We start from the raw sequence: 24862 nt of genomic DNA, 5'->3' as shown, positions 1-24862 counted from the left end.
GAAAATTGCCTTGGCCTTGACTAACCAAGAACAGGTTTTTGGTTTTTTTTAATGACTGTATTTTCAGCCAGACTTTGGGAATAGGTAGGAAACTCTAGCAGGCCTTACCAAGGCTGTATGTGCGTGCGCATACCATTGCTGTAAGAAGCAATGTGTGGATGTGGAATAGCTTGTGCCTGTGCAAATCTTGGGTATCCAGACTTTGTGAGTGGGTGTTTGTGGCAGTTGCAAACAGCTATCAAGGTCAAGGCTGGAGAGTGTCTGTGTGGCTGCAGCTGGTGGAAGGACAATGCACCATTGGTGGAAGAAATGGACAGGACAAAAGGAGTGTGCACTTTCACCTTTGTTTTCAACGAATTACACCTTGGAAGAGCCCTGAGCAGGACCATTTCCCCTGGTTGCCTAACTATCCATGCAGTCACTTAACCCACAGAGAAATAGTGTGGATCTGTTCCCCTCACCATGACTCTACCAATACTACCCACGTGTTCAGACATTTCCCGTGCCAGCTGTCTTTTTGATGGGTAGGGTGTACATCTAAACCCACTTTTATTTCTTAATTTTCTGCCCACCTCACCTGTTTTGCATTAACATGGTTTGATTCATGCTGTTAGTGACACATTGATGGACACTTAACATAAGCTTCAGTTTCCGGTTGGTGGTGTGTTGTCCCTGCTTTCAAAGAGCATGTTGTTGTCTCATGATTTTGGATGCATTTCTTGTACAACTATCAGGACGTTCTCGATATGTATGTTGTGACTGACATGTTTTTTATGTTGTGGCGACTTTCATAATTTGTTGCTTTACTAATCTAAAAAAAAAAATGCAGCCTGTAAAGCCTGAATAAGAGAAAGGAAAAAATACAACAGATGTCACCATGTTTTACCAAGTCAGCTCCGTTGCGGTGATGTTTGGAGTATTAGGAAGGGCATAGACACTTTGTGGGTAAAAAGAATCCTCTATAATTTGAATATGCTTATTCAAAAGGTTACTTGTGGCAATGCTATTCATTTGTGAAGTAATTACCAATACTGGGCAATGTTGCTTTTTTTGTGGAATGGAATGTGCGTCAGATGGTAACGACCTGTGAGTCATGACTGCTTTCTAGGGGCTTTTTTTCTTCAATCCTGCAAGCACTTGTTGAAATGGTTAATTTTGAGCATGAGTAGTCTCATCCAGTTTAGTGAGAGCACTTACATGACTGAAGATGAAAAAGTATACAAGTGCTTACAGGATTTAACTGTAGTTTGGTTAAATAGTACATTGGATTTATTCTCAAAGCTACTTTCCACTAGTGAGTCTCAGTTTAGGTTCTGGAATCTGTAACATGTAGTTCCTTGGGTGAGAAGGGGGAAAAGACCCCTTCTAAAATTTAGGTGTCTGAAGTTTATTTAAACACTGTCAGGAACTTCAACATGCACTTATACAACTTCAGGAGAGTAGTAATATTCATGTTTCAGTGTGTTGCAGTTCTCCTTGTGGCACTTCTAGGTTATATATTTCACCTCCTGAAGATTGTATGACTGAAAAAATTGAGAACTCAGATGCCTCTTAAATGTTTCAGTGTCAAGTAGCCTACCATGTTGCATGCAGAGATGCCACGTCTACTTGGTCATGTACCTACATGTAACACCTTCCAATTTGAAAAGACTATAAAAATGTTTTAAAATAATTTCTGAACGTAACCCTTCACTCCAGAAATGTGACCACTTAAAAGAAAGGCAGGAATGCAATAGTGTTGCAGCTTTAGTTACTGAATAACTGAACAAGTTTACATCTTATCTCTTACACAAGAAACCCATTATTTTATGGTCATTGCCGCTGAGTCTGCATAATACTGGATCACCTGGCAAAAAAAAGGCTGGCACAGTTACCACACTGCTGAGTTATACGTTCCTTATGCTTTTAGTCCAGCTTCATGCTGAATGAAGAGGAAGAACAGAGTGGCAAAAGCTGGGGTTTGGGGAAGTTTCTGTTAGGTTACAGTTGAAATTGGAGTCAGTTCTTTGGTCTGGCTCACACAGCAGCCTTGCTGGTAGGTGGGCAGCTGAAATAGGGGATGGTATCTGATGGGGAAGAAAGCACTGTAGGGGATCGTACTGTCTTCAAAATCTGATCTGGAATATAGGGCATGTCAGAGCAAAACAGCATTCCTAAATAGAACTCGAACCATCTCAGCTCGTGGCAGTGTTCTTTGTGAAGGCTCAATAATTTGCATCATGTGGCTATGGTGTTTTAACCAAGAATGAGCTGAACTAAGGCTGGGCAGTCTCCTGAAATGTCCCGGGACTGGAGGGGAACCCTCTTTCCTCACTCCTGTTTTTGGGTCACCTTGGACATTGGCGTGGGAACACACTACACTTTGTGGAAGGAACACTGGTATGTGAAATGTGGTTTCTGAGGAAACTCAGTTCATTTGGGATAGCTATCAAGTGGTAAGCTCATTGTGGTAAGTGGCTGGGAGGCAAAACACACCCGTTGTTTCTGGCCACAAGCAAAGCAGAGTTGCCACTGCCGTGTGCTTCCAGGACACAGCAAGTTCCTTCTTGCTGAAGGCAGCTTGTTGGGCCGTTGTAGGCAGCTGCGTGCTGCTGTGCTTGCTAACTCTATCCTGGGCAAAGGTGGTGGTAGGGAGTGTGTCTAAAGGCTGCTCTGCGTCCTTTTCACTTGCTTCTCAACCTTTACCTCAGCCATGGGACAGCCTAAAATCTTTTGTGCATTTTGACTTCTGCTGCTGCTGTTAGCATTTGCCCTGTCAGAGGCTGTGTTTTTCTTCAGCAACAGTGGTGAATGAAGCCTTTCCAAAATACTTGAAAGTAAACCCTGCTGGAACCAGCATTTGGAGCTGATTTTTCAATATGTGAAGCATTTTAGATGCTTCCAGATGCTGAATACTCATTAAAAAATGTTTTATTATCCTTTAGAGGAATTCTGATAAATCATGACAAAAACTGAGGTTAGAGAATGACATCAGGAGTTTAATGCTATCTATTCATCAAAAGGTAGCAGAATATGCACAAAATAAGAATAAAGAAAAGGTATTAGTTTATATAGTATACCATAAATCCCAAGATCAACACTTTTATCTCAGACATCCAGATGCGCCTATCTAGTTCCCCACAGCAGAACAAGGAAAAACAGTTCCAGAATATGAAAGTTTTATCATGGTAGTCTATTGGGAACTTAGCAGCTAGGAAGATTGATGATTTAATACCTCATTGTTGACAGTGCATATCTTATTTGTAAATGAAATTGCTGTTCCATCCTGCTCAAGCCTGTATAGTTGGGCTGAGGTACAAGGAAAACCAGAATAAACTGTGATGGTGTAATCCTGATTTGCCCAAGTTAATGAGTGAACTCTTTTAAGGGCACTAAGACTTGATAATTTATTTGCATTTATTTGTTTTCGCAGACCCAAGCAGAGGATTTTGCAGATCTCTTTAGCTTCTTTTTATGTTTTTATATTTTAAAGGTTGTGGGATAGGAAAGGAGCTGCTCTGTTGTCCTGCCACGAGGCCCCACTCCTCCTGCCCCTTCCAGCATGACTTATTTTAGAAGAGGCACTGTTGACTGTAGTGCAGCATTGCTGTTTGCTCCCTTTTCAGACACAGGGTGACTGGCAGATGGGAGGTCAGGCGGACTGGTTACCCGACTTACGGGAGGAGCAAGCAAAGAGCAATGCTGCAGGCTCTATAGGTCTTGCTGTGGTTGAGAGCAAGGCAAAAGGTAATTGCGTAAATCTTTGTGCAAATTTTGACATGCGAAATTAGGCAGTTAAGGTAGAATATGCTTCTTCCCTGAAATTTTGGGGATTTGGACAAGTACCTGTACCATAGACTTCTGTCAGTAACTTGCCTGTCAAAATACTGGTTCAATTTGCCGTTCTAATGTACCTGAATATTAATAGGTTTCTTTTCTTACTACTTTTGTCTTTTCGATCCCATCCTTGCCCCCAGAAGTCTGTAGCTTAATCACATGGTTGTTACTTTCTTGTTTTGTTTCCAAATTCTAAGTCACTTCTTTAGGGATACTCTCGGAGAGTCACTTCCTTTTATGATAAGATACTAGAAGTGGAACATGCAAAAACAGGAATTCCTCCTGTTTACATTGAAAAAAATGCTGCAGTTCTATTTGCTGCTTCCAGAAATACAGGCTGACTTTGTAGTTGTTGGAATTTGTCAGCACTTTGCTAGGAAAGGTAAGTAAGGAGGGAGTGCAAGGTATTCGGGTAGAGACAGAAAGCAAAGAGCAAAGCTACAAACACAGTTTTGATGTTTTAGCTAATTGCACTGAGCTTTAGTGAGTTACAAATGTTTAAAAAAAAAAACAAACCCAAACCAAAACCTAAAAGTCGTAATGTCAGAAAACAGACTGTTAATTTGTTAATTTTGGGTATCTCTGTCATTTAAAGGTGTCTAAAATCCAAAAACTGCTGAGTGATCTCCCTTTGAAAACAAAGAGAAAGAACAATAAACATGTCTTGAAGTCCACGTTCAAAAATGGAAACATAAAGAATCTCTCCCGAATTCTGAAGATCACAACTATAGCAATTAAATGTCTGAGGACTTCTTTTAAATGTGCAAATAAGACCACTTGACAGTAACAGAAGCTTTTTTTTTTTTTTAATTTGAATAGCTTCAAGTCTGTCGGTTACCCCGTGGTTGAATCCTTTGCTGGTAGCGCCCTCTTGTGGCTATTATTGTCATTCAATGACTTTAAAGGGATTCCAAAAAAAAAAAAAAAAAGATATAATTTAGAGATTTCTGCCTTAGAACACACACAATCTCTTTTGGATAAACAATCCTATATTAAATGTGGTAATATATATTTTTAATTATGCGGGAACACCAGTCTAGGCTGAAGCATCCCAGATGTGCTTCCCAGGAGATCTCAAAAGGGACATGCCTGTTGAGTTTTCAGGGTTTTAACAAGTTTTCATCTTTGTATTTTTGGCAAAAAGCTGTATGCCTGCAGAAGCACAGGTGAGAGGCTCAGAGGGGAGTAGAGTCTGCATTGGCAGCCAGAGTCAAGTGGAGGACAAACTGGGATGAGCACCTTTGGCAGCAAGCTTGATCACAGATGCTGCTTTGCCTGTGGCACTGCTAAATGATGAGCAAGTTACTCCACACAACTTTGGTTATTAAAATGAATGAAAAAAATGATGAAAACCATTCGCAGTGAAACTGATACGTGTGTTCCTGGTGAAAGTTTTGCACCCTCGATTGCTGTTTTCTCATTCCATTAATTAGAGAGGAGATCGTGGTGTGGGTAGCCCTTGACCCATTCTGTTTTGGAATTACAAAGCTCTTAGCTGGTGTTTTATTTTTAGTAAGAAGGCAAAGCCTTCTGGACGCTCCAGTTGGGGCATGGAGGGGTTTCCTTTGAACTAGGAATATACAGTTCTTTTAAGAACAAAAGCAGTTATTAAGGAAAAATTGGCACTACGTAGACTCAATATCATCATGGTTACAAATCCAGTGTCATAGCTTTGTAAGCATGTCTGCACTAGTAATAAATGTGCAGAGGCAGCTGTAGGCTCCTTTTCCTTCTGCCTTGTAATCCAACAGCAATTGGAGTAATGATCCCAGGTTATTTACTTAGTTGTACTTTCTTGGAGAGAGGTTGATTTACACTTGAGATAAGGCCTTGAGTGAGAAATGTCTTTGCCTTCAAAACACTTGATTGAGATGTCTCTATTCTTCAGTAGGCTAAGATCTTTGTGGATGACATTTGGTCACCTCTCTCTGATCTTTGGCTCCTATGTGTAAAATAAGCATGGTAATAATCCCATTCCATTGAGGGATATTTTTAAAATTTCAACTAGTCTTTTATAAATACTTCCCTAGCAGTTTGACTGCTTATTTACAGCTGTTTTCCAGCAAATGTAGTCTCATGCCCAACAGTCCTTGTAGAGAAGGTAAGATGAGCTTGCTTTGTCTGCTGTTCTGGCGGCAGTCTAGCAGGGCAGTTCGTTAGTGTCTGATTGCAGATTAAGACTGGCAAAAAGCTTTTTAAAACCAAATTGAAAACCAACTATATTTTGAGGTTCACGTTTTCCTTTTCTTTAAAATGAAGGATAAACTTGCTTTCTAGTTTTCCTCCTTTTTTTTTTGTTTACCTCTGTACCAATGTAATTCTCATACTTTTTCAGTATTGTTTTCCAATGGATTCAATAGTACTCACTCTGCAATTCGTTCTTCTTTTTCATAGCATGAAGATAGACCTGCTGCTGGAAATCCAGCAAAAAAAATTTTCTTTTCCATTTGATTTTACTTCCCTGCTTTGCCAAGTAAGTTTCCAAGTATAGAATAGCCTTTGTCAGCTGGACTTTGCATCCTCATTCACGCAACAACAACTCCATGGGTTTTAGACTCTTTCAGAAACAATATTAAAGTAACCTGACAGATGAAAGTCCTTTATCTGGACAGAGTGTGCACGTGTACACACATGCATGTGTGTTAATGTTGATAAGCAAAGAATCATGCTAGCTTGCCTTTATCCAGACTACTTCCAAAACCTACCCTTATTATATTAACTGTAACATCAGTGAGAAATCAATATTCTCAACTTCATATGAAGTGCAGTCACTTCTTTATTAAAATACTGCAGTCTGGCTGGGAAAGTTTTAGCCATACGCCATCAAACTTGCAGCAAGTTCAGAGCGGAGCTATTGGACTTCTTTGTGATTGTGTAATTCTGCCATATGCTGTCTTAACTAGATGTCTTATTAAAATCCAAATATGCCTGCTTAAAATAAGACCAGTTCTTGCTGTTTTGCCAGCCTCCTCCTCCCTCCTGAAGTTTGAGGATTTCTGTAAAACCATGATACTTCCAGCATCTCCTTTGCAACTGTAGGTGCATCCTCCTTTGACCTGTGAAAAAACAGTGTGTGGGTCAGTCAGTTAAGGATGCCGTGCGTGGTCAGATTCTTGAGGCCATCAGTCTGCTGTGTTATGGTACAGAACAAATAAAGATGTGTAGTTATTGTGAGTTTAGCATGATGGACCAGTGAACCTAAGGAAAACTTGATCTCAGCACACAGGCTGGCACATAAGAAGAAAGTTTCTCTTTCTCACTCTCATGGGCTGATCCTTAAGAATGCAGCAGAACTAATCTTTTTACCCCAAATAAACTTCGTGCAGCCTCTTACTATATCCTTTACATCCTCGTGTGTGATGATGGTCAGCAACCATAGTAAGCTTACATGCGCAAATCTGGCCAGTGGCAGGGGATTAATGCTATGACTGTAGAATAAAGCTTATTTTTTCAAAATATTATTAAAATAAATTGTCTTGAAAAAATTGTCCAGGATTAGTAACATGAGTCTCCCTGGGGCATGGAAGGACCTTCCTGCCTCTTTTCTTCATAGATGATGATTTCCAATGCCTTTCTGAGTACAGAAGTTATTTATTTCTAGGGACATCACATGCTGCCTATCTTTTGAGGGAAGTGCTGCTCCCTGGGAAGGTTGACTGGTTGGTTTCAGTGTATAGGAAAAATATCTGTAACTCTCGAACACTATTGAAAGCCCATCAGATCTTAAGACACAAAGATTGTTCTGGAGATTTTCTTGTACCTTTGCTCCTTGAGCAGATTTGTCATTTCATGGGTGACATTAACTTTTTTCAATGTAGTGCCCGAGACTGGACTGTTCACTCACGTGTTTGTTTAGAAGATTGGGAAAGGAAATGGTGGAATAGCTGAAAAACCCGAACAGTTTCAGCAGCATAATCTCAGTGTATTTGCCACATGCTGTGTCAAGCACCACTTCAAATTAAAAATAAAAATCCCCTCCCTCCCTCGTCCTCCTCCAGGAAAAGTCCTCAGGTTTCATTCTTTGGGCTTTGCTCAGCTTTCCCTTGCCAAGCTCCGCAGGCAGTGTTCACCAAAGTCGCTGGTATGACTAATCAAAACTGCTACGGCCTCTTAGCAGGGAGCAGTAACAAGGCTCCTTTGTGAGTCTAATTATATCCCCTAAGCTGGCAGAGCGGACGGATTAGTGCAGGAGGAGGACAGTGGATCGCAGAGGGCTGCAGGGTCCAGTGCTCTGCTCCACCAGCATCGCCTGCTTTTGCCAGGGACAGACTCCAGGCAGCTGCCACCCGCACGCAACGCGTGGCTGCCCCAGTGCTTCTCTCTTGGCCTAGTCCCTCTCCCTGATACGGAGGTTGGCCTGCCAGCCAGGAGCCGTGCCTGGTCCCTGAGGAAAGGGTCTGCGGAAGAGGCGCTGCCCGGCACGGTGCCTGGGTAGGTACCTAGGACTGCACAGGTAGGGGAGGCTTCTGCCAGGCTGGCCAGGAGGCAGGGCACCAGCACCTGAGCAGGTCCAGCAGCTCTTCACTGCTATGGCCAGTTGGCTAAACAGGTGCTCGGGGTGCCTTTCTTCTGGCTTTTTTTTTTGTATCTTAGTAACTGATCTGGCAGCGGGGGGAACCGTGCAGGGTTGTCTCAAATGCGTCTCATTACAATTTCATAATAGGAAATTATGTTGAAATGGAATTGGCAGGTGTGGAAGAGGGGAGGTGACATTTAGAGGAGTATTTTGTGATTTGCTTGCCATTTTGTCTCCTATTTCTTGCACAGACCTTGCTTCAGAGTGATTTGTGTTCCTGAGCAAAACTGTTCATCTTCCAGTGGTGCCATGCGCTGGGGTAGTTTGCAAATGCTGTTTTCTTGGGCTGGTCTCTTCATGCCTGCATATATCATCAGGACAAATGGAGTAGCAGAATCATTCTCTTTAGTGAAACTTAGTGTCAATGCCTGAGAGTTTTTTGTCTTGAACTTTTATTGGTGTTAAAAGAAAATTCAATGGGAAAAGTTTCCCAGGCTGTGAGCAGTTTGCTGACATGCGCAAATGTTTCACAAGGATGCAAGGGGATTTTTACAGAACAGTGCAAGAGGAAACAAGTATGCTGATAAATGTGTGAGACCAAAATTGTTGGTTCCTCCCTGTAAACCTAAAGAAGAGATTGTGGGATTTCTCCTTGGAAGGAGAGGATTATGAAGTAGTGAGCAAAACTGAAGAAACAACAAAAAACCCTTTTCAATACGCTTGTCTTAAGCAGTTTTAGGAAGTGATGGAAGGGCGTTTAAATTTGGCAGAATAAGATCTTTTTTCTCACTACCAGGCAGTCACTGCTTCCTGGTTTTAAAGAACATATGCTGTGAAGGTGGGGTGCCAGAGTAGCGTGGGCTCAGGATGTGTTTCTATTTCTATCTGCTTAGTGGTGACCAGACAGAGTGGCCAGGTCCATTAGAGAAATCCTTAATCTAGTGAGGTTAATGGAGCTTCCCTTCAGTGTGAGCTGCCCGTTGTAATTGTGAGGCAGGATCCCAGAAGATCAACTTCTGCAGGTTACTGTTGGTTTAGAATGAAGTATAGTAGTATGTAGCAGAGCACATAAAACGCATCACATGTTTCTACTGACCTCACTGAACTTCAGTTAAAGCTATAAGATATTAGACTTATTAATCACTTGGAGCTCATATGTAGTATTCAGTGTGTCTCCTTCAGTCATGTTTTTTTATGTATGAAAGACTTCCCCAAGGGAGCTCTATACCACCCTAACGCCAGCGTTACAACCCAGTTTTGTTTTCCAGCTGAAGAAGACTTAATCTAGCACATATAACACAAACACCTGAGTATTCACTGCTAGACAGAGCTACATTCATTGCTCTGGGTATAAAAATAGTGATGTGTACACAACTTGCATGGGAATATGGCATTATTATTTGTTGTGAGTTTGTCAGTAGATAACTTGCATCAGGATCCATACCTTGGTTTATGTGGAAGGAGTGCATGGATGAGTTCAGTTATTAAACTACTCATTCACTTCAGAGGGTTGCTGACAGACCCTGCAGCTTTTTAACACACAAGCTTTAGCAGCAGCGTAACTATTTATGAATATCAGCTAGAGGGTTTTTTTCTCCTGCATTTCATCATCCATTGTAACTGACCTGGCCTTGGAAAATCATTGAGGTAGTTTCTGATTTGATTTCTTTGTATCCAAGCACATGTTTAAGCTTTTTTTTTTAGTTTTAGTTTTGCCAGATTGACTCTCTTGTAAAACTTACTCTTGGTGATAATTAGAGTGACTAAAGACTGAGATCTAAAAGGGGTGGTGTGAAGTGGGCTGGATGAGGAATAATCTATTGAAGATTTGTAGTATTACTGCTGTGAAGTGATTCTGTTTTCAATTTTGTTTGGAAAATAGCTTTTATTTTGCTGTGAAGTGACCGAACCCAGCTTTCAAGTCTAATGATGTTAAATTGAGTGCGTATCTTGGCACATTCAGTTTCTGCAAATTAAGCCTCAAAGCCTGCAAGAACATTATCCACTAAACAAAATCAGCTCTGCTCTGGGAGTCCCAGAAATCAGCGTTGTCTGGTCACTTTTAAAGTTCCAGCTGTAAGTGATTTTAAGTATTTTAAGGCTGCCATACATCTGCTCAAAGTAAGGTCTGGACATGTTCCCAGTGTATCCAAATTAAGGGAAGCAGCATTGTTGCAGTAAATAGGTTAAGTAGGGTGGGTTTTTTTGATTAGCATAAATTTACTGAACACTTGAGTGTGTTTCCACAGTTGGCTGGGTTGGAGTGGGTTCTTCACCTGAGCAGATGGCTCAGGCCAGCAGCTCTGGGAGCTGCCGTCTGAGGGGCTGAACCACAAGGGTGGCACAGGGGAGAGCGATTTGTCCATGTCCACCACTCTGTCTCTGGGGTAGGGGGTGAGGTGACTGTCATGAGTGAATCTTTGTCAGGGATATTGTCAGTTGAATATACTTGGGTTCATTGCATTCCCTTTTTGTGAACTCTCAGTTTGTGTCTGCGTTTCTGGAACAGTCTGACGTTATTGAGAGGCATGAAAAAATTAAGCCCTCTATTTCCCAGACTCAGACATACCCCTCTTGGTTTTTTGTGTGTAGTGGAAGGAGGAAGGTCTGGGCAGAGTGGAGACAGGGACAAGTCTGTGCATCCTGTAGGTACCATACTGAGTGCAGGGAGGGACCCACCATTTCCCAGCATAGCTGCTAGTCCCTTTGCAATAGGAAGATGATTATCACTGCCTCTAGATGACCCAGATACTCATCCTCAAGAGAGACAATGCAGGGCAATAAAGGTCATTCTTATCTGTTTTGTGCTTCTGCAGCCATCAGCTGGATCTTAGTCTTGCATAACCACTTCATGATAAGGATCAGCACTGTCTTTTAGCAGGGAGGGTTGAAAGTGGGGGTCTAGCTCTGTTTCTCATGGAATAAAATAACAGAAGGTGAAGGAGGACTTAGAGCCAGCCCTAGGAAAGGGGCCAGGTTCTTTCACTTGGTTCACTGCAGCCCTCATCTCCACTCTAGGGTTGGAGAGTGGTGCCCTTGCCTTTCTCAGGGTAAGGCACAGATCTGCAGCTCCACAGGCTGGTAGAAGCTGTCGGGAACAGCAGTCACAACATTATACCTGCCCATGCAGATTTCTACTACTTCATTGAAGAGTCTCTGCACACAGTGTTGCAGAAATTGGCCCTGGATTAATATAGACAAAGGAGGAGAGGATCTTGTACTCAAAGAAGCTGTGAGGAAAATATCTGCCCTTTGCCAATGGAGAAATTGTAGATGGGGTGCTTAAGTGTTTCAAGTTGTACTGTTTCTTGTTCTAATGCTGTTACTGTTGCAGCCATCAGTTGGAGATTAAGAAGGGGATATAACTTGGAACTGAATAATTAGCTTCTCAACCTGAAACTTGATATGCCCCTGGGAGGTAAGAAGGGAGAGGTTACTTCAGAGATGATTATGCAACTATAACTAGCTTATGCCTCCATCTTCCAACACGTTAAGGCAGCTGATATTTTATGAGCTCTGTAATGTGCCAAAACTCTAATGACTGTTTTAATCTGAAAATAGTTATTATGACAATAAAAATAATTTTTTAGAAACAGTGCCGTGTATCAGAGTGATTTACCGTTGCACAGCTATCTCCAACTATCAGGTTCAGTGGAAGCACTGTAAATTCTTACACACATGTATATGAGTAGTCCACAAGAGGCTCCTCCAGAAGAGGGTTTTGGGGTTTTTTTCCCTTTATTTTTTTATGCAGAAGTTTTTCCTTTCAAAATAAAATATGTTTCTACATAAAAAGTGTATTCAGTTCTTTATTAATGTGGAAAATATTGTAATTTTTTTTCTACACTGTTGCACTCATATTTTGTCTCAGTTATGGCTAAACTGGGCTAAATGGGATTTGGATGCTGTGTAAATATTTATTTGGAAGATTACTTGAGAAACCCAAGTGTTGTGAGAGTAGACTGAGAAGCAATATTTGAATACAAGCTCTTAAACAGATGAGCAAAAAGACTTCATGTGGTCCTGTTGAGTTTGTTGTACTTCTTATTCCAATGTTTTTTTCTGGGGGAAAAACTATATAATTGTTAATGTAGACTTGTGATATTGTTATAAATGTTTATTTCATTAAATACCATTTTTCAGTGCATCTGCTTTAGCCATTCCTTTTTGTGAACAATTTTATTGCATCATGTGCCACTGAGGTTGCATTATCCTCTCTGTTTCTATGCCACCACTGGCAGCACGGTTTCAACAGAAGTTTGGGAAAGGCTTTTGGGTAGAGAAGCCTAAAGTGGGCCAGAAGTTTGTCATTCTGTATGAATGTCTTGCTGATCCTGTTGGCTGGTATTATTTTCAGCATTCCTTCTGTTAGGTTTTGCTCTACCCAAGTAATTTCTGCTCCTGTATTTTGGGGGCAGAGAGATGTGATATGTCACTTGATAAGGTTTCAGAATAGCTGTGGGAAAGCCAGAATTTCACTATTGCTCTGATTTAGAAATAGTTGGAGGTTCGATTTAAAATGCTGATGCAGAAGATAAAGAAGCAGGAAACCGAGTTGTTCCTGGTACAGCACTGTAGGTCTCCTAATGTCAGGATGCCCATGTCTCCTTTTCAGCATGGTGGTGATCTCAATATTGCAGCTTCAAATTGGACAAGAGAGGGGGGACAGTAATCATTCCTGGAAGAAAACAAAAGCTGTTTCTGTCCGTGTTACACCAGTTCTAGATTAGGAATAAGATGGTTTGTTGTTAGAGGTTGATAGTTCCGCGTGCCCTATGTGTTAATGTAGCTTCCACGTTTCAGAAGTTAGATAAATAATTCCCACCTTAAGGCAGGAAGGCACTGGGTTTATTTTTTATGCATGGAAACTTACAGTTATGGTATTGTAAATCTATATGTGTCGAGAGTAAGATTTTTGTAGAGCTCAAGGTATTGCTTTTGAGGTCTATGGGCTGGAGAAAACTCAGCTGCCAGTGTAGGGCATGTCAGGAGTAAACGGAGGTTGGGTGTACTAGAGTAGGGGGAACCGACAGACTCTGATGTTTAGTTTTGAGAAGAGTATTTTGCTTGGTGATCATGTAGTGCTGAAATGTCCTGTGGATTCTGATGGAACAAAAGGCAGATCTTGTCTTCCTGTGTTTTCTTTATTCGTGTTGAAGATCAGTCAATACACACACCCACATATGGTGTAGGGTTATATTTAATTTTTTTCAGGCATATAATGTTGGTTATTCTTTGCTTGTAAATTAATATGCGGGTTTGCATGTACATAAGTTGAAATTTTGTAGGGTTTGGAAGGTTCAGCTTTGATGCCTACTTTGAATTCAAGCCTACAAATTGTCCCTAAACTAAACAGGTTTTGAAGACAGTTTATCTAAACCATTACATAATTCTTACCAGCCATTGACAGAGCTCTTAAATGTATTATAATTAAGTAGCCTGATACACTGGATTTAACACATAATCAGGGTTTTCCTACATGTTTTAACTTGATTATTGAGTGACTACACCACCATCTTCAATTGTTGCGACTTTCTTACACTACAGTAGATCCACAAAAAGCCTGTCTGGCTGCCAATATAAAGGGAAAGGGTGAGAAAAAGACTGTGTAGGAGTGGGCCTACAAGAGGAGCATGAGCTTACTGTGGTCTTGGACAGGGGAAGGGGGAATAGCCAATCCCAAACAAGTATGGGGCAGGAAAGGATGTGAAGATGGAGGTGGTGAGAGGGATCTGGTAGGAGTCACAGTTGTGACTCCATCCAGCCATCCAGGGAGATGGCTGTGAGCAAGAGCTGCTAGAATGGAAGGTGAGGATATGAAAACTTGTTGCAAGGAGCTTTTGTATTTAGTAAGGATAAGGAATTGGGTGGTTTGCTATTAGTCCAGGCTGGTTTGCTGCTTCATGGTTATTTGATTGTTAACAGCTTTCCTTAATTAAGACACAATTTAATTTGACTATAATGTGTTTTCAATATCTTTTAACCATAAAGTATAGTAGTTTACTATTTGATAATTTAGAGGGTTTCACAAAGTTGAGAACAACTTCACTGTTTTTTTTTCCTGCTTATCAAAGTCATTTAAACTTTGAAAAGGGTTGTATGCTAGGGCAGTCTTAGATTTGTCTTAGGATAATAAAACTTCTAATGAGTTTTTGCTTGAATATTTTATTCTTTATTTTAAATTTCTATACGTGGCATCAGTGTTGCTTGAGACTACCAACTGTTCTCTGTCTGAACTGTTCATCTTCTGCAGTTTGTTTGTCTGAGCATGTTACATGCAGAGTCTTGGATGTCTGGGTTTTTTTTGCCTATGGCTAATCAAGCTGTCAGTGGACAAGGGGATGTAGACAGCAGGGCTCAGCTGTCTGAGGTCAGAGAAGAGTTTTTTTTATATACCAGGCTGATTAGTTTTCATCATTGGTTCATCCCATTTCAGTGAAGCATGTCACAAGGGATTTTCCCGAAAGAAAAGATGCTAATAAACAAGGAGAGGTGGTTCTGACAACAGATGGGGTGCATGCTGCTGCTAATGGAGAGAAGCAGCATCTTAAAACAAAAACTCTGTTATAGCTTAAGTATTGCTGGTAGTAATTTGAATTTGTATATGCCAGCCCTCCTGTGTTTATTTTGGAAAACAGTGTACAGCTGGCAAACTAACGGTAACGTTGCTGTTAACAATTTCTGATATTAAGACCTTCACCTTTAAATTGGCTTTCCTAGGGTATTTATTTGGCATATTGTTTTTTTCTTAAAGCTCATATAGCAGCATTTGATCAGTTACTATGGGAAAGCATTTCCATTTAATCTTCAGCAGACAGCTAATATGGCAACCTTCAACAATTTTTCATCCCAAATGAAGTTCCACAAAGGCATTTTTTTTTATTCAGGGAGTGTGTATGAGAGGGAAGGGTGTGTTATGTTTTTATAAAGCACGCTATAGATCTGCAGATGTACAAGGCATTGCCTTAAAATGCCACGATGAAATTTACCAGTAGTTTTTAGGTTTATTGCTCACCATGAACAGGCATTTTATGTATTTTAAGTTTAACCTCTCTAAAAGTAGGTGTGTGATGTCTCCACACAGTTACCTTAAAAATTCAGGTCCTGATGTTTCTGCCTTAGCTAGGAAGGTCCCCTCTTTGTTGGCTTTGAGAGAGTTTTATACAGTCACTGTGTGGCTGACCCAAACAAAGCCTACATTTACTTGTCCCTCTTTTAAAGGACATTTAAGGCTCTCTTGGGTAGATATTTGAATGCTTTTGAAGAGTATACTTTAGAAAAATCATGGAAATTGCTGCTGTCTGTCCTCGGGACAGCAGGAAGCTGGGGCATCCAAGGCTGAATCTGAGCAAAAAGCAGTAGGACAACTTTACAAAAAAAGGAACAAAGCAGTAAAGGCTGCGATGCTCTGGAGAGAAGCAGGGAGGTGAATTCAGAATGGACTGTCGGTCAGATTTTAGCTGGGCTTTGGTGTGTTGGCAAGACCAAAGAAACAGTGGTTGAAGTGCAAAACCATCAATCTGGACAGAGAACTTGTGGGTATATTTTGAATTTTGAAAGGTCTAAAGTGATTTTGCTTATATGTATAGATACAGATGTATGTATTTATTATATGCCTATGCATATCAATATAGAAAAGTGTGTATATACTTATAACTTCTTTTAATCATCTGTGTTGGTTATGAATGACAGACAGTGAAGCTATACTTCAAAATATATTGTGGGAGTTCTTTAATTTGGCAGGAATCCTTCAATGTGGAATTTCTGCATGAAAATTTTCTGGGTGCTTTCTGTGTTTTTCTTCCCTTTCATATTCTTTCATCATACAAACCCCATCTCCGTTGCTTTCTCCATTTTCAAAGAAATTAGCAAGAAATAAAGTGGGAAATAACTGTTTAGGAAAAGGGTTCAGCCTTGAGTTTTGGACACTTTGTCCTTTGATGTCACTTTTACCCAATGGTCAGGTCTCTGTTGCATCCAGAGATACAGACAGGTATGTTGGGAGGCAGGGCAATACTGAAAATGACAAGGGGAAAGGAGGAGAGGATTGTATTGCTCTTAACTGAAAGCCTCTTTATGGAATTGATAAGTGTTTGAGCCTAGATTAGGACAACTTATGGTTCTATTGAATTATTGAGAATGACACAAGAAGCTGTTCATATTCCTCATATAGTTTTGCTGCTGGACCTTAGTCTTTTACCAAATTTTAGGTGCGTCATTCCTGTGTTATCCTGGCAGATAGATCTGTTAGTAGTGGTTAAAATAATGGGAAGTAACTTGAATTCTATGAATACAGTTGCCTGAGAGAGAAAACACCTAGTGTGTACCTAGTGTGTTTGTCTGCAGAGGGCGATGACTCCCCTCTATCCCCTACTATCAAAAAGAATGTTGTTTGGCTGTTTGAAGGGGAGGAGAGGAGAGGGGAGGGGAGAGGAGAGGAGAGGGGAGGGGAGGGGAGAGGAGAGGAAGTTGTTTTGACCATGTAAGTGCTCCTTCAAAAAAGTATTTGACTTGTTTAGGTAGCAATTTTATTTTTTTTTAGGGGAAAAAAAGAAAATCATCCTGTTCTACTTGTGGGCTCCCAGGTCAGGAAGTTGGGCGAGGTCTTTACAATCTGCAGGGAAAAATATACTGAACTATTTTTGGGAGGAAAACTGGTGACGTTGTTATTTCTGATTAAGATTTGAGGCTCCTTTGAGTAACTGCAGCTTCATGGTGGTTTAAAACTTCCTCCCCTCAAGGGTTTAGAAGATGAAAAATACCTGAATAATGTTTTTCATAAGTTGAATAAGTGATTTGGTAGTTTATTTACAGTTTCTTTTTGTGTACCCATTTAATTGCATTCTACTTTATTTTAATCCATTAGGCACAATATTGGTGAACTGCTGAAAAAAAACTGAAGACATGGCTAGGAAAGATTTATATTTTTTTCCCACCACGAGATACAGATTTATTAAAAAAAAAGTTAATGCAGTGTCATTAAGTCTGGCCTAGGTTTATTTTAAAGATGAGGTGAGAAAGCTGGAAACTTTGAAGTCGTTTGGGTTTTATAATGGGACAAGCAAGGGCACCTGTGCTGTCATTGCGAATGTCACTTGACATTTTCGCTCCATGGAATAAAAAATGATGGATGAGTCACTTGCTGTGGGGATCCCAAAGACAGAACTTCTCATAGTGAAGTTGCATGGCAGACGCAGGTAAATGCTGTTTGTAACTGGCTGTCTTAGCAATGTATGAAAGGTTGTTTTCCATAGGATAAACAACTGTGGCTTGATTTGGTTTATTAGGCTTTGAAACAATCATACTATTCATGTCCCAGTGTGCTGCTTGTTTGAGAATGCTCATCAACTGCAAGTTTTGACCTTTAAGCATTGTATTCTCAAGGGCTGACATCAAATGCCCACCTCCAGTTGGATGCGCCATAGGGAACCCTGACTGTAAAAGATTACTGCTGAAGTGGTGCTGTGAATTCTGCAGTCTGAGAGCTCCCGCCAGAGCAGGCTGCTCAAAGCCTCAACGAACCTGGCCTTGAACATCTCCAGGGGTGAGGCATCCACAACTTCCCCAGACAACCTGTGCCAGTGCCTCACAAACCTCACAGCAAAAAAAAGTCTTCCTAATATCTAATCTAAATCTCTCCTCTTTCAGCTTCAAACCATTACCTCTTGTCCTATCACTGCACTCTCCCATAAAGAGTCCTTCCCCATCTTTCCCGTAGCTCCTCTTTAAGTACTGGAAGGCTGCTATAAGGTCTCTCCTAGGGTGCATTGGAAACACTTCTTTGAGCTAAAGAGAAGGGGCAGGTAAGGAGATGAATGACAGCCAGTTTTCAGTTCCAGATGTACTGTGCATCCTCTGCCGTGTGTAGCTTCCATTACTTGCAGTGAAAGACCTGCAGCCTTACGCTTACACGTTAGCCAGCAGTCCAGCCTTCTGTCTTCGTTGCAGAGAGCTGGAATGAAACATGAACAGGCAAATAAATCCTAGTGATTACTTTCCACCTGGATGTGGGTCCCTGGATCTGCCTGTACGCCTTTTGGTTTGGGACTCCAAATATAAAAGCCTGTGTGATAGAGTGCTCTCTGGTAGATGGGAATAAAATAGAAATTCTGTTGGTGGGGGGAACTACAGCCTCTGTTGTTGTAAATATGCTGTCCTTTTGACTGAATGGTACCTACAGGAATTCAAAATGCATCCGAAAACAGAGGATATGGCTTGTATTCATTGATATTCTTGTTGTATGCTGAGGTAGTTCAGTTAATTTGTTCGATTTCCTGTCTGCTTTTAGTTTTTTAAGATTTTTTTTTTACTTTTGTTATTTACAGATCAATCTGCTTGTTCAGTTTAATTGTTTTCCTCTCATGTTTTCCTCTTACATTTTCTTCCCCTCTCCCTGCTACTCCCCCAAAAGCTCAGTCAACCTCCTCAGTATAGCTGCACCAATCTAAGCTAGTATTTCTAATCTCTATAGCCTGTGAAATTCAGAATGTCTTTCGTAATGACTTCCAAGCAGTAACCAGAAAAAGACAGAATTATTCTGAAAAACTGGATTGGAAAGGTTGTTTTATTGCTAAAGTGTTTGCACATGTCATTGAGACCTAATGGATTGCTTATAGTCAATAGAAATTGTTTTTTCTCTTTGTAGCTTATCTTCAAAGCTTTATCGGCATTTTCCTTCCAGCAGCTTTTGTAAAAGCACTGGTAGAAAGACATTCTCACTGAAATGTTTTTATTAATGCTTCCATTAATGCTAGAGGTTTTCTGGGTTGTAGGTTCAGATGATCTCATTCTGTCACTCAGAATTAATACAGAGGTATTACATTAGAATATAAATGCTCAGCTTCTGGCATCTTTAGTTGCCTACAAAATATTCCTGTTTTGAGTCTTTAATCTTTTTTGTTTCCAATCCTTGTACCCATTTGTGCTGAGTTTTGGAATTAATAGCCATACTGGGCTCCACTTATGGATATAAAAACTTATTTCTTGAATTGTAGGGAATATTAAATGCAATTAAATGGTGAGAATCTAGTGGAAAGTGTTGTTAACTATGCATGGTAAATAAATGTTTAGTCACATTCTGGTCTTCAAAAAAAGGCAGTGTCTATGTGATCCCACTTTCCAGGTATCCCACCAGTATTTTTAGACTTCTCAGACTATTATGTCTAAAAAAAAGAATATCTCAAAATATATGTATGTCCACAAATACAAAAAAAATGAAATAGAACTTGTAAGTCCTTGTTCATGTGGCTTGCCTCACCTCACAACTCAGTCCAGTTTGTTCCTCCCCTTGCCTGGCTGCTCAGGAAGATGAAAGTGGTGGTGGATATTGTAGCACAGAAAATGCCATCTGAAAATGATGTTCATGTGGCAAGAAACTATCTTATGAAGATCTTGAGAAGTTCCATGAGGTACAGTATTAACTTTACAGGTGCATCCCTTCTGTTCCTTCCCAGTGATTGAATCCCTCTATCATTTGCCAAACCCCTAGCAAACTGTGGCCAAGGAAGTCCTTTTTCCCATCCTTTGTTTCCTCCCTCTCCAAACATTGACTATGTTGTGGTAGTTTTCTAATCTTGTGTTTCCTTAGTGGTGCATCATAAAAAGTAATTGTCTCATGACAGATAAACCTTTTTGCTGAATTGGTACTTAGGAGGTCTTTTGAATTTGCCTGAATAGATATTTGTGGTTTGCCAAGCTGGTGTCAGTACCTTAGAGGTGAGTGAGCCATGGGGGAAAATAATCCTTCAATGTTCAGTGCAGCTGGAACAACTTTTTTCTGTACCTGAACATAGTCTTAGGGCCCTTAGAGTATGCAAGGACTGTCCGGAGCCCAGCACTGCATGGCTGAACAGAGCCTTTCGCGCTTGTTTGCACTGAGAGTATTTGGCTCCTCTGCTGACTCCCTGAATTTCACTTTCTACCAAGAAAAAAGAAAATAACAAAGCTCTGCTTAGCTGTTTTCTTTTTTTGTCATGCTGAGAAGAGTAGGCTTTTGTTTATGGAAACAATTACTTCTTTTTTTAGTGACAGTAAAGATGCTACACTTGTTACTGAAATTACAGCTTCCCTGTAAAATTATTATTCTCCTTTTTGTAGTCCTGCATGCAGAGTTTGGAAAGGCAATTCATCATTGAATTCATCAGATCTTCCTAAATGTACTGCAAAAAGCAGTGCGCTCAAATTTGTCCTGTTTTCACGATACTGCATTTGTAATAAGCTTTAATTTTGTTCTTTAAGCCCAGTGACTCTGTGATAAAAAGGGGGAATGAATAAAAAAATGTAGAACTGCCTTTATAGTTCACATTGAAAATAGGGAATGCTTTCTCAACTTTGCAAATTACTCTAACATAGACAAATTACTTTACTTTGCAGTAATAAACTTCATAAGCACAGAAACGAAATACATAAGTGCATTTGAAAAAAACCCTTAAGATCTAAGGTCCTGTAAGCCTTTTTTTTTTTTTCAGACTTGTTGTGGCTTGGAAGGATGAGATTTCTCTTACCTTATGCCTCATCTAAGTTTTATAAATTGCACTTCCCCCAAGATGAACCAAAGAGCAGGTCAGGATGAATTGCCTTCAGGAAGTTCCTGCTTCATTCCCATGCGACTGAGAAGCTTTAGACAAGTGGCCTGTACTCAGCATCTGCTGGCTGAAACAGAAGTAGCTGAATTCCACCCAGAAGGCTTGTTTAATATTGGAGGAAAAGAATGTACTTATTTTGTGAGTGCCAAGAGCTGTTATGAACAGCAGGTTCCTGGAAGAAAGTGCAGGCTGAACTGAAGGAAGGGCAGAGGAGTGTAGAGCTGTTTTGCAGAAAGGTTTGCAAGGTACAAAGCTCTAATAACTCATTGTACTTGTTAGAAGGGATCTTTTCAGTTACACAGGCATGTACATTGGGAGGTGATATCCCGGGAGATATTTGGGAACTTTGAATTGCTGAACTATTTTTGAGATATATTCTTTAAAAAATAAAAAAAAAAACCTAAACCAAACAACCCCCTCCAGCATACCTGGGGTGCCAAACATTTCAAGACCTGAAGCGGAACTTGGCTGGAGTTAAACTCATTAGTTATATCACTCTTACTAACTTGTATGAAACAGTGTACATGGGTTTATTCCTTCCTGTCATTAACTCTTTTCTTCCCATCTCCTCCCACAACCACATACCTAAAGTGTGTAACCACATGCCTACCTTGCCAAAGCCTCACTGTTGGCATGTTGTAAAAGAGTCATAAGTCCCAGTATTAGCTTTAACTGTTAAAGCTCTGGGTACACGTCAGGTACTTTAAAATTTGTTTGTCTGTCACCACCCTTCATAAAAACCACCCCACCTCTAAAATAAATGAATAAAAAAAAAAAGAAAAACCACCAAAAGAACTCAAAACAAACAAAAAAACACAGCACAGGAAAACACAACGAAACACACAGACCTTGGGGAGTATTAATGTTTCACTGCATCCCAAGCATTTTGAAGGAATGCTGATGTCTTTTCAAACCTGGCATGCATGTAGAAAGTCTTCTCGTTTGCTGTCAAGTCATTATGCCTCTGTCCCATCTGTGTAGCGTTTGCTGCCCTGGTAGATTTTTTGATGTTACTGAACTTGCATTAAACTAGTACTCTGCCTCTTTCATTTTCAGAAGAAATGACCTAGCCTGCAGGCCCCACTCTTGGCATGCAACCAAATTTACAGAAAGTCAACCTGAGACAGCCACGTCACACCTTTCCTCATCCAATGCCTGCGCTTCCTGGCACTCGCGCTATCATGCGAGGTGAGTCTCTCTTTAAGTTACACACATTAAGCTCGAACAGCGCTGCAATAATAATGCAGCTCATGATGTTGAGTGTAGTTTTAAAACCACAAACGCTGAATGGTTGTATTGTGCGTCTTTAGTATTGCCTTCCCTTTCAGTGCTTGAAGGGGGAGCATGGGATGTTTGACATATGGGAGTGGATTTCAGAAACAGTATGTGATGTGTGCGTGTGGCTGAAAGGTAAGAAGCTACCTTTAAAGGCACTCAAAAGGTTATGTTTCTTGCTCTGCATTTCCTTTCAGTGCCTGCTGGTAAAATCCTGAATCTTTGTAAGCAAAAAGAAACCATCAAAATTAGCATAATTAAGTAAAACAGTAAAGGAAGAAGAAACTGAAAAGTACTATTTCAGACTGTTAAAAAGCCTTTTCCTAAAGCTAGGGTTTCACTATGGGCTTTAAGGTATTGCTGTTTTTATTAGTTGAATTGTCTTTCTGTAATGTGAGCTTTCCTACAGCTGTGCTCTTGCTTGTGTAGAGAGATAAAAAGACCAATGATTTTCAGCCCCTACCTTAAGCACCTTAATATTTTTAGGTCTCATTCAGCACTAGGGGAGAAAGGCTGGCACCCATGCAGTTTTAGTTGTGAAACTTTGAATTTTCAGATAACGCCTGTTTGACTGGTTACATCTTCTTGTTTGTTTCCTGCTCATAGGTGACATTCTTCAGCATTTTTGTTTTGTTTTTCTTCTGTTGCTTTTTTTCTTCTTAGTTGCTGTTGGGTCATAGTTACATAGTGTGTTAAAGAAAATGAGTCTGATACACAATCCCAGTTTGGAAAGTTGGTTTCTATTTTCTATACTTATTTTTAAAATGTTAATACGTCACGGTAATTAAAACAGAAAAATGTTCACACTTTAAGATTTTCCTCTCATTTTTACAATAGTTTTTCTATAATTTTGTTTCTTTGGAAGCTCCCTACTGTTTTTAAGATAACTTGGTGTCTGGCCTTGAATAAAGTATGGATGTTAACATTTAGACAGGAAAGTTTTTTAAATGCACTTTGTAATATTTCATTAGCAGAAATTTTAACATATTATAGTTCTCAAATCCTCTTTTATAATTACTGCTGTTTTACACAGATTTCGAGAGTTGGTGTTTAATTTTCATGTACATGGGCTGAATTAGATTTATAGATTTGAAGACAATAAAAGTGCTTGTACATAGAAACAAAATTCAGAAATTTCCACAAACTTTATAGAGTTCCTGGTTGCAATGCTAACTCAAAACTACTTCTGCTTTCAGTCTATTGAGTCTTCTGATGGAGCTATAAATCAGTATATGCATCCTGTTCTTCCTGATGGTTGTCCTTGTACCTTGTGAAAGTAAAATATTACAAGAGATATTTCTCAAAGAGCAATCTGATAGGGGCTGGGTGAATCACAATAGTTGAAAAAGAAAAAAATAGGTATTAGTTCAGTTCAAGGCCAATTTGAAATGAGCTTTGGGCAGGAAATTGTGTATGTAAAGGAAACGGAGAGACAGAGGAATAGAGCAGTCCTCTTCCCCATCCCCCCCAGTATCAGAAATAGCATCAACTCCTGGTAGACATCAATATTAATAAAAAGGGCAAATTCGCCTTTCTCGGATGTCCCTGAAAGATATTTAGTAGCTTTAGCACAGACTAATACCAGGGTTCCCAGGAAACTGCTATCATGAACCCTTTGGCTGCCTGTGCTGCTCACTTGAAAGGTAATGTATTTGGGTGTCCTGATGTCTGTTGGCCATGACAGTTTCAGTGGCAGAGCTGACTTCAGACTGTGGCTGCTGGATGTCCAGAATTCCCACAGTGCCAACCCAAGGATCTGGGTGTTTTGAGGATACCAGTTGCAGAGGGGATGTCTTTGGGTTTGCTCACCTGCAAAAAGGTGAACGGCTTCAGAGACTCTCCACTTTCGAAGTACAATTCACAAAACTGAGAAGCAACCTACACTCTTAAGTCAAGCACCAAGCTGAACTGGACACACAGCACCCACTAGCTGAAAGCAGCAGTAAGTGAAGAGATAATAGAAGTAGCCATGGGAAGGCATGTTCTAGCCCATCCTTGGGCTCTTTCTGGAGTTTTCTGTCCTTCCTTGGTGCTAAGCTTCCGAGATGGCAATTCACAGCCAAAAATACCTCTGAATGTGCCCGTCTGCATTCTCTGAGTGTAAGGACTAAAGCACTTATAAATCATGGAGGTTTCAATCAGGGAGAGATGCTTTTGCTCTCTTCCAAGCTGGATATACCTGGATTTTGTGTATTGTGGGGATGTGGCACAGCTGAACACAACAGCCCTCTGAAAATTGTCCGTATTATCTAGGTAGATGCTAGATTAAGCCATAGGTAATTTCATTGGTTTGGGGTGGTTTTTTGGTTGATTTTGGTGGGGGTTTTTTGCCAGCCTACTAAACTTGGGCCTTTGAGAAGGCGCATGAAGCTAGAGAAAGGCAGGCAAACCAAAATGGATTGTACCAGTGTATGTAGGAGAGAGGGTAGTTCTGGAGCCCAGTTCTTGGTATCCACCCCATATGTCTATTTTTTATCACGTGACTTTCATTCAAAAAATCTGCCTAAGACAGCAATTAAGACCTTCTTAAGTATTCAGCAACATATTTTAAAATGCTGAAAATAAAAGCATGAAAGAACAAAAAACCCACAGGATGAGGCCAATGCTGGTCTATCTGGTTAATAAAATGCTTTTAGAAAACAAGCAGAAATATTATAGCTTCTCTTATTTC

At 40.3% G+C, this 24862-nt stretch overlaps 1 protein-coding gene across 7 annotated transcripts in view; it reads left to right on the top strand.

Moving 5' to 3' along the window:
* SHROOM2 (shroom family member 2) overlaps positions 1–24862 on the top strand; it is a 127845-nt gene that overhangs the window by 62059 nt on the left and 40924 nt on the right. For 2 of the 7 annotated variants that reach the window (XM_069875327.1, XM_069875317.1), the window contains exons 1-3: positions 12208–12241; positions 19636–19740; positions 21973–22104. In XM_069875327.1, the coding sequence (XP_069731428.1) occupies positions 19640–19740; positions 21973–22104 (233 nt within the window). In that variant the 5' untranslated portion in view covers positions 12208–12241; positions 19636–19639. Of the gene's footprint in view, positions 1–8137; positions 8248–12186; positions 12242–19635; positions 19741–21972; positions 22105–24862 lie in introns of those variants that run through there. The other 5 variants (XM_069875308.1, XM_069875301.1, XM_069875355.1 and 2 more) reach the window with 4 other exon arrangements.

The sequence above is a fragment of the Phaenicophaeus curvirostris genome, chromosome 1 (genome assembly GCF_032191515.1).
Source record: "Phaenicophaeus curvirostris isolate KB17595 chromosome 1, BPBGC_Pcur_1.0, whole genome shotgun sequence".
In the NCBI taxonomy this organism is placed as follows: domain Eukaryota; kingdom Metazoa; phylum Chordata; class Aves; order Cuculiformes; family Cuculidae; genus Phaenicophaeus; species Phaenicophaeus curvirostris.
Note: the sequence above shows the minus strand (reverse complement) of the source record. Positions and strands in the feature narration are given on the sequence as shown.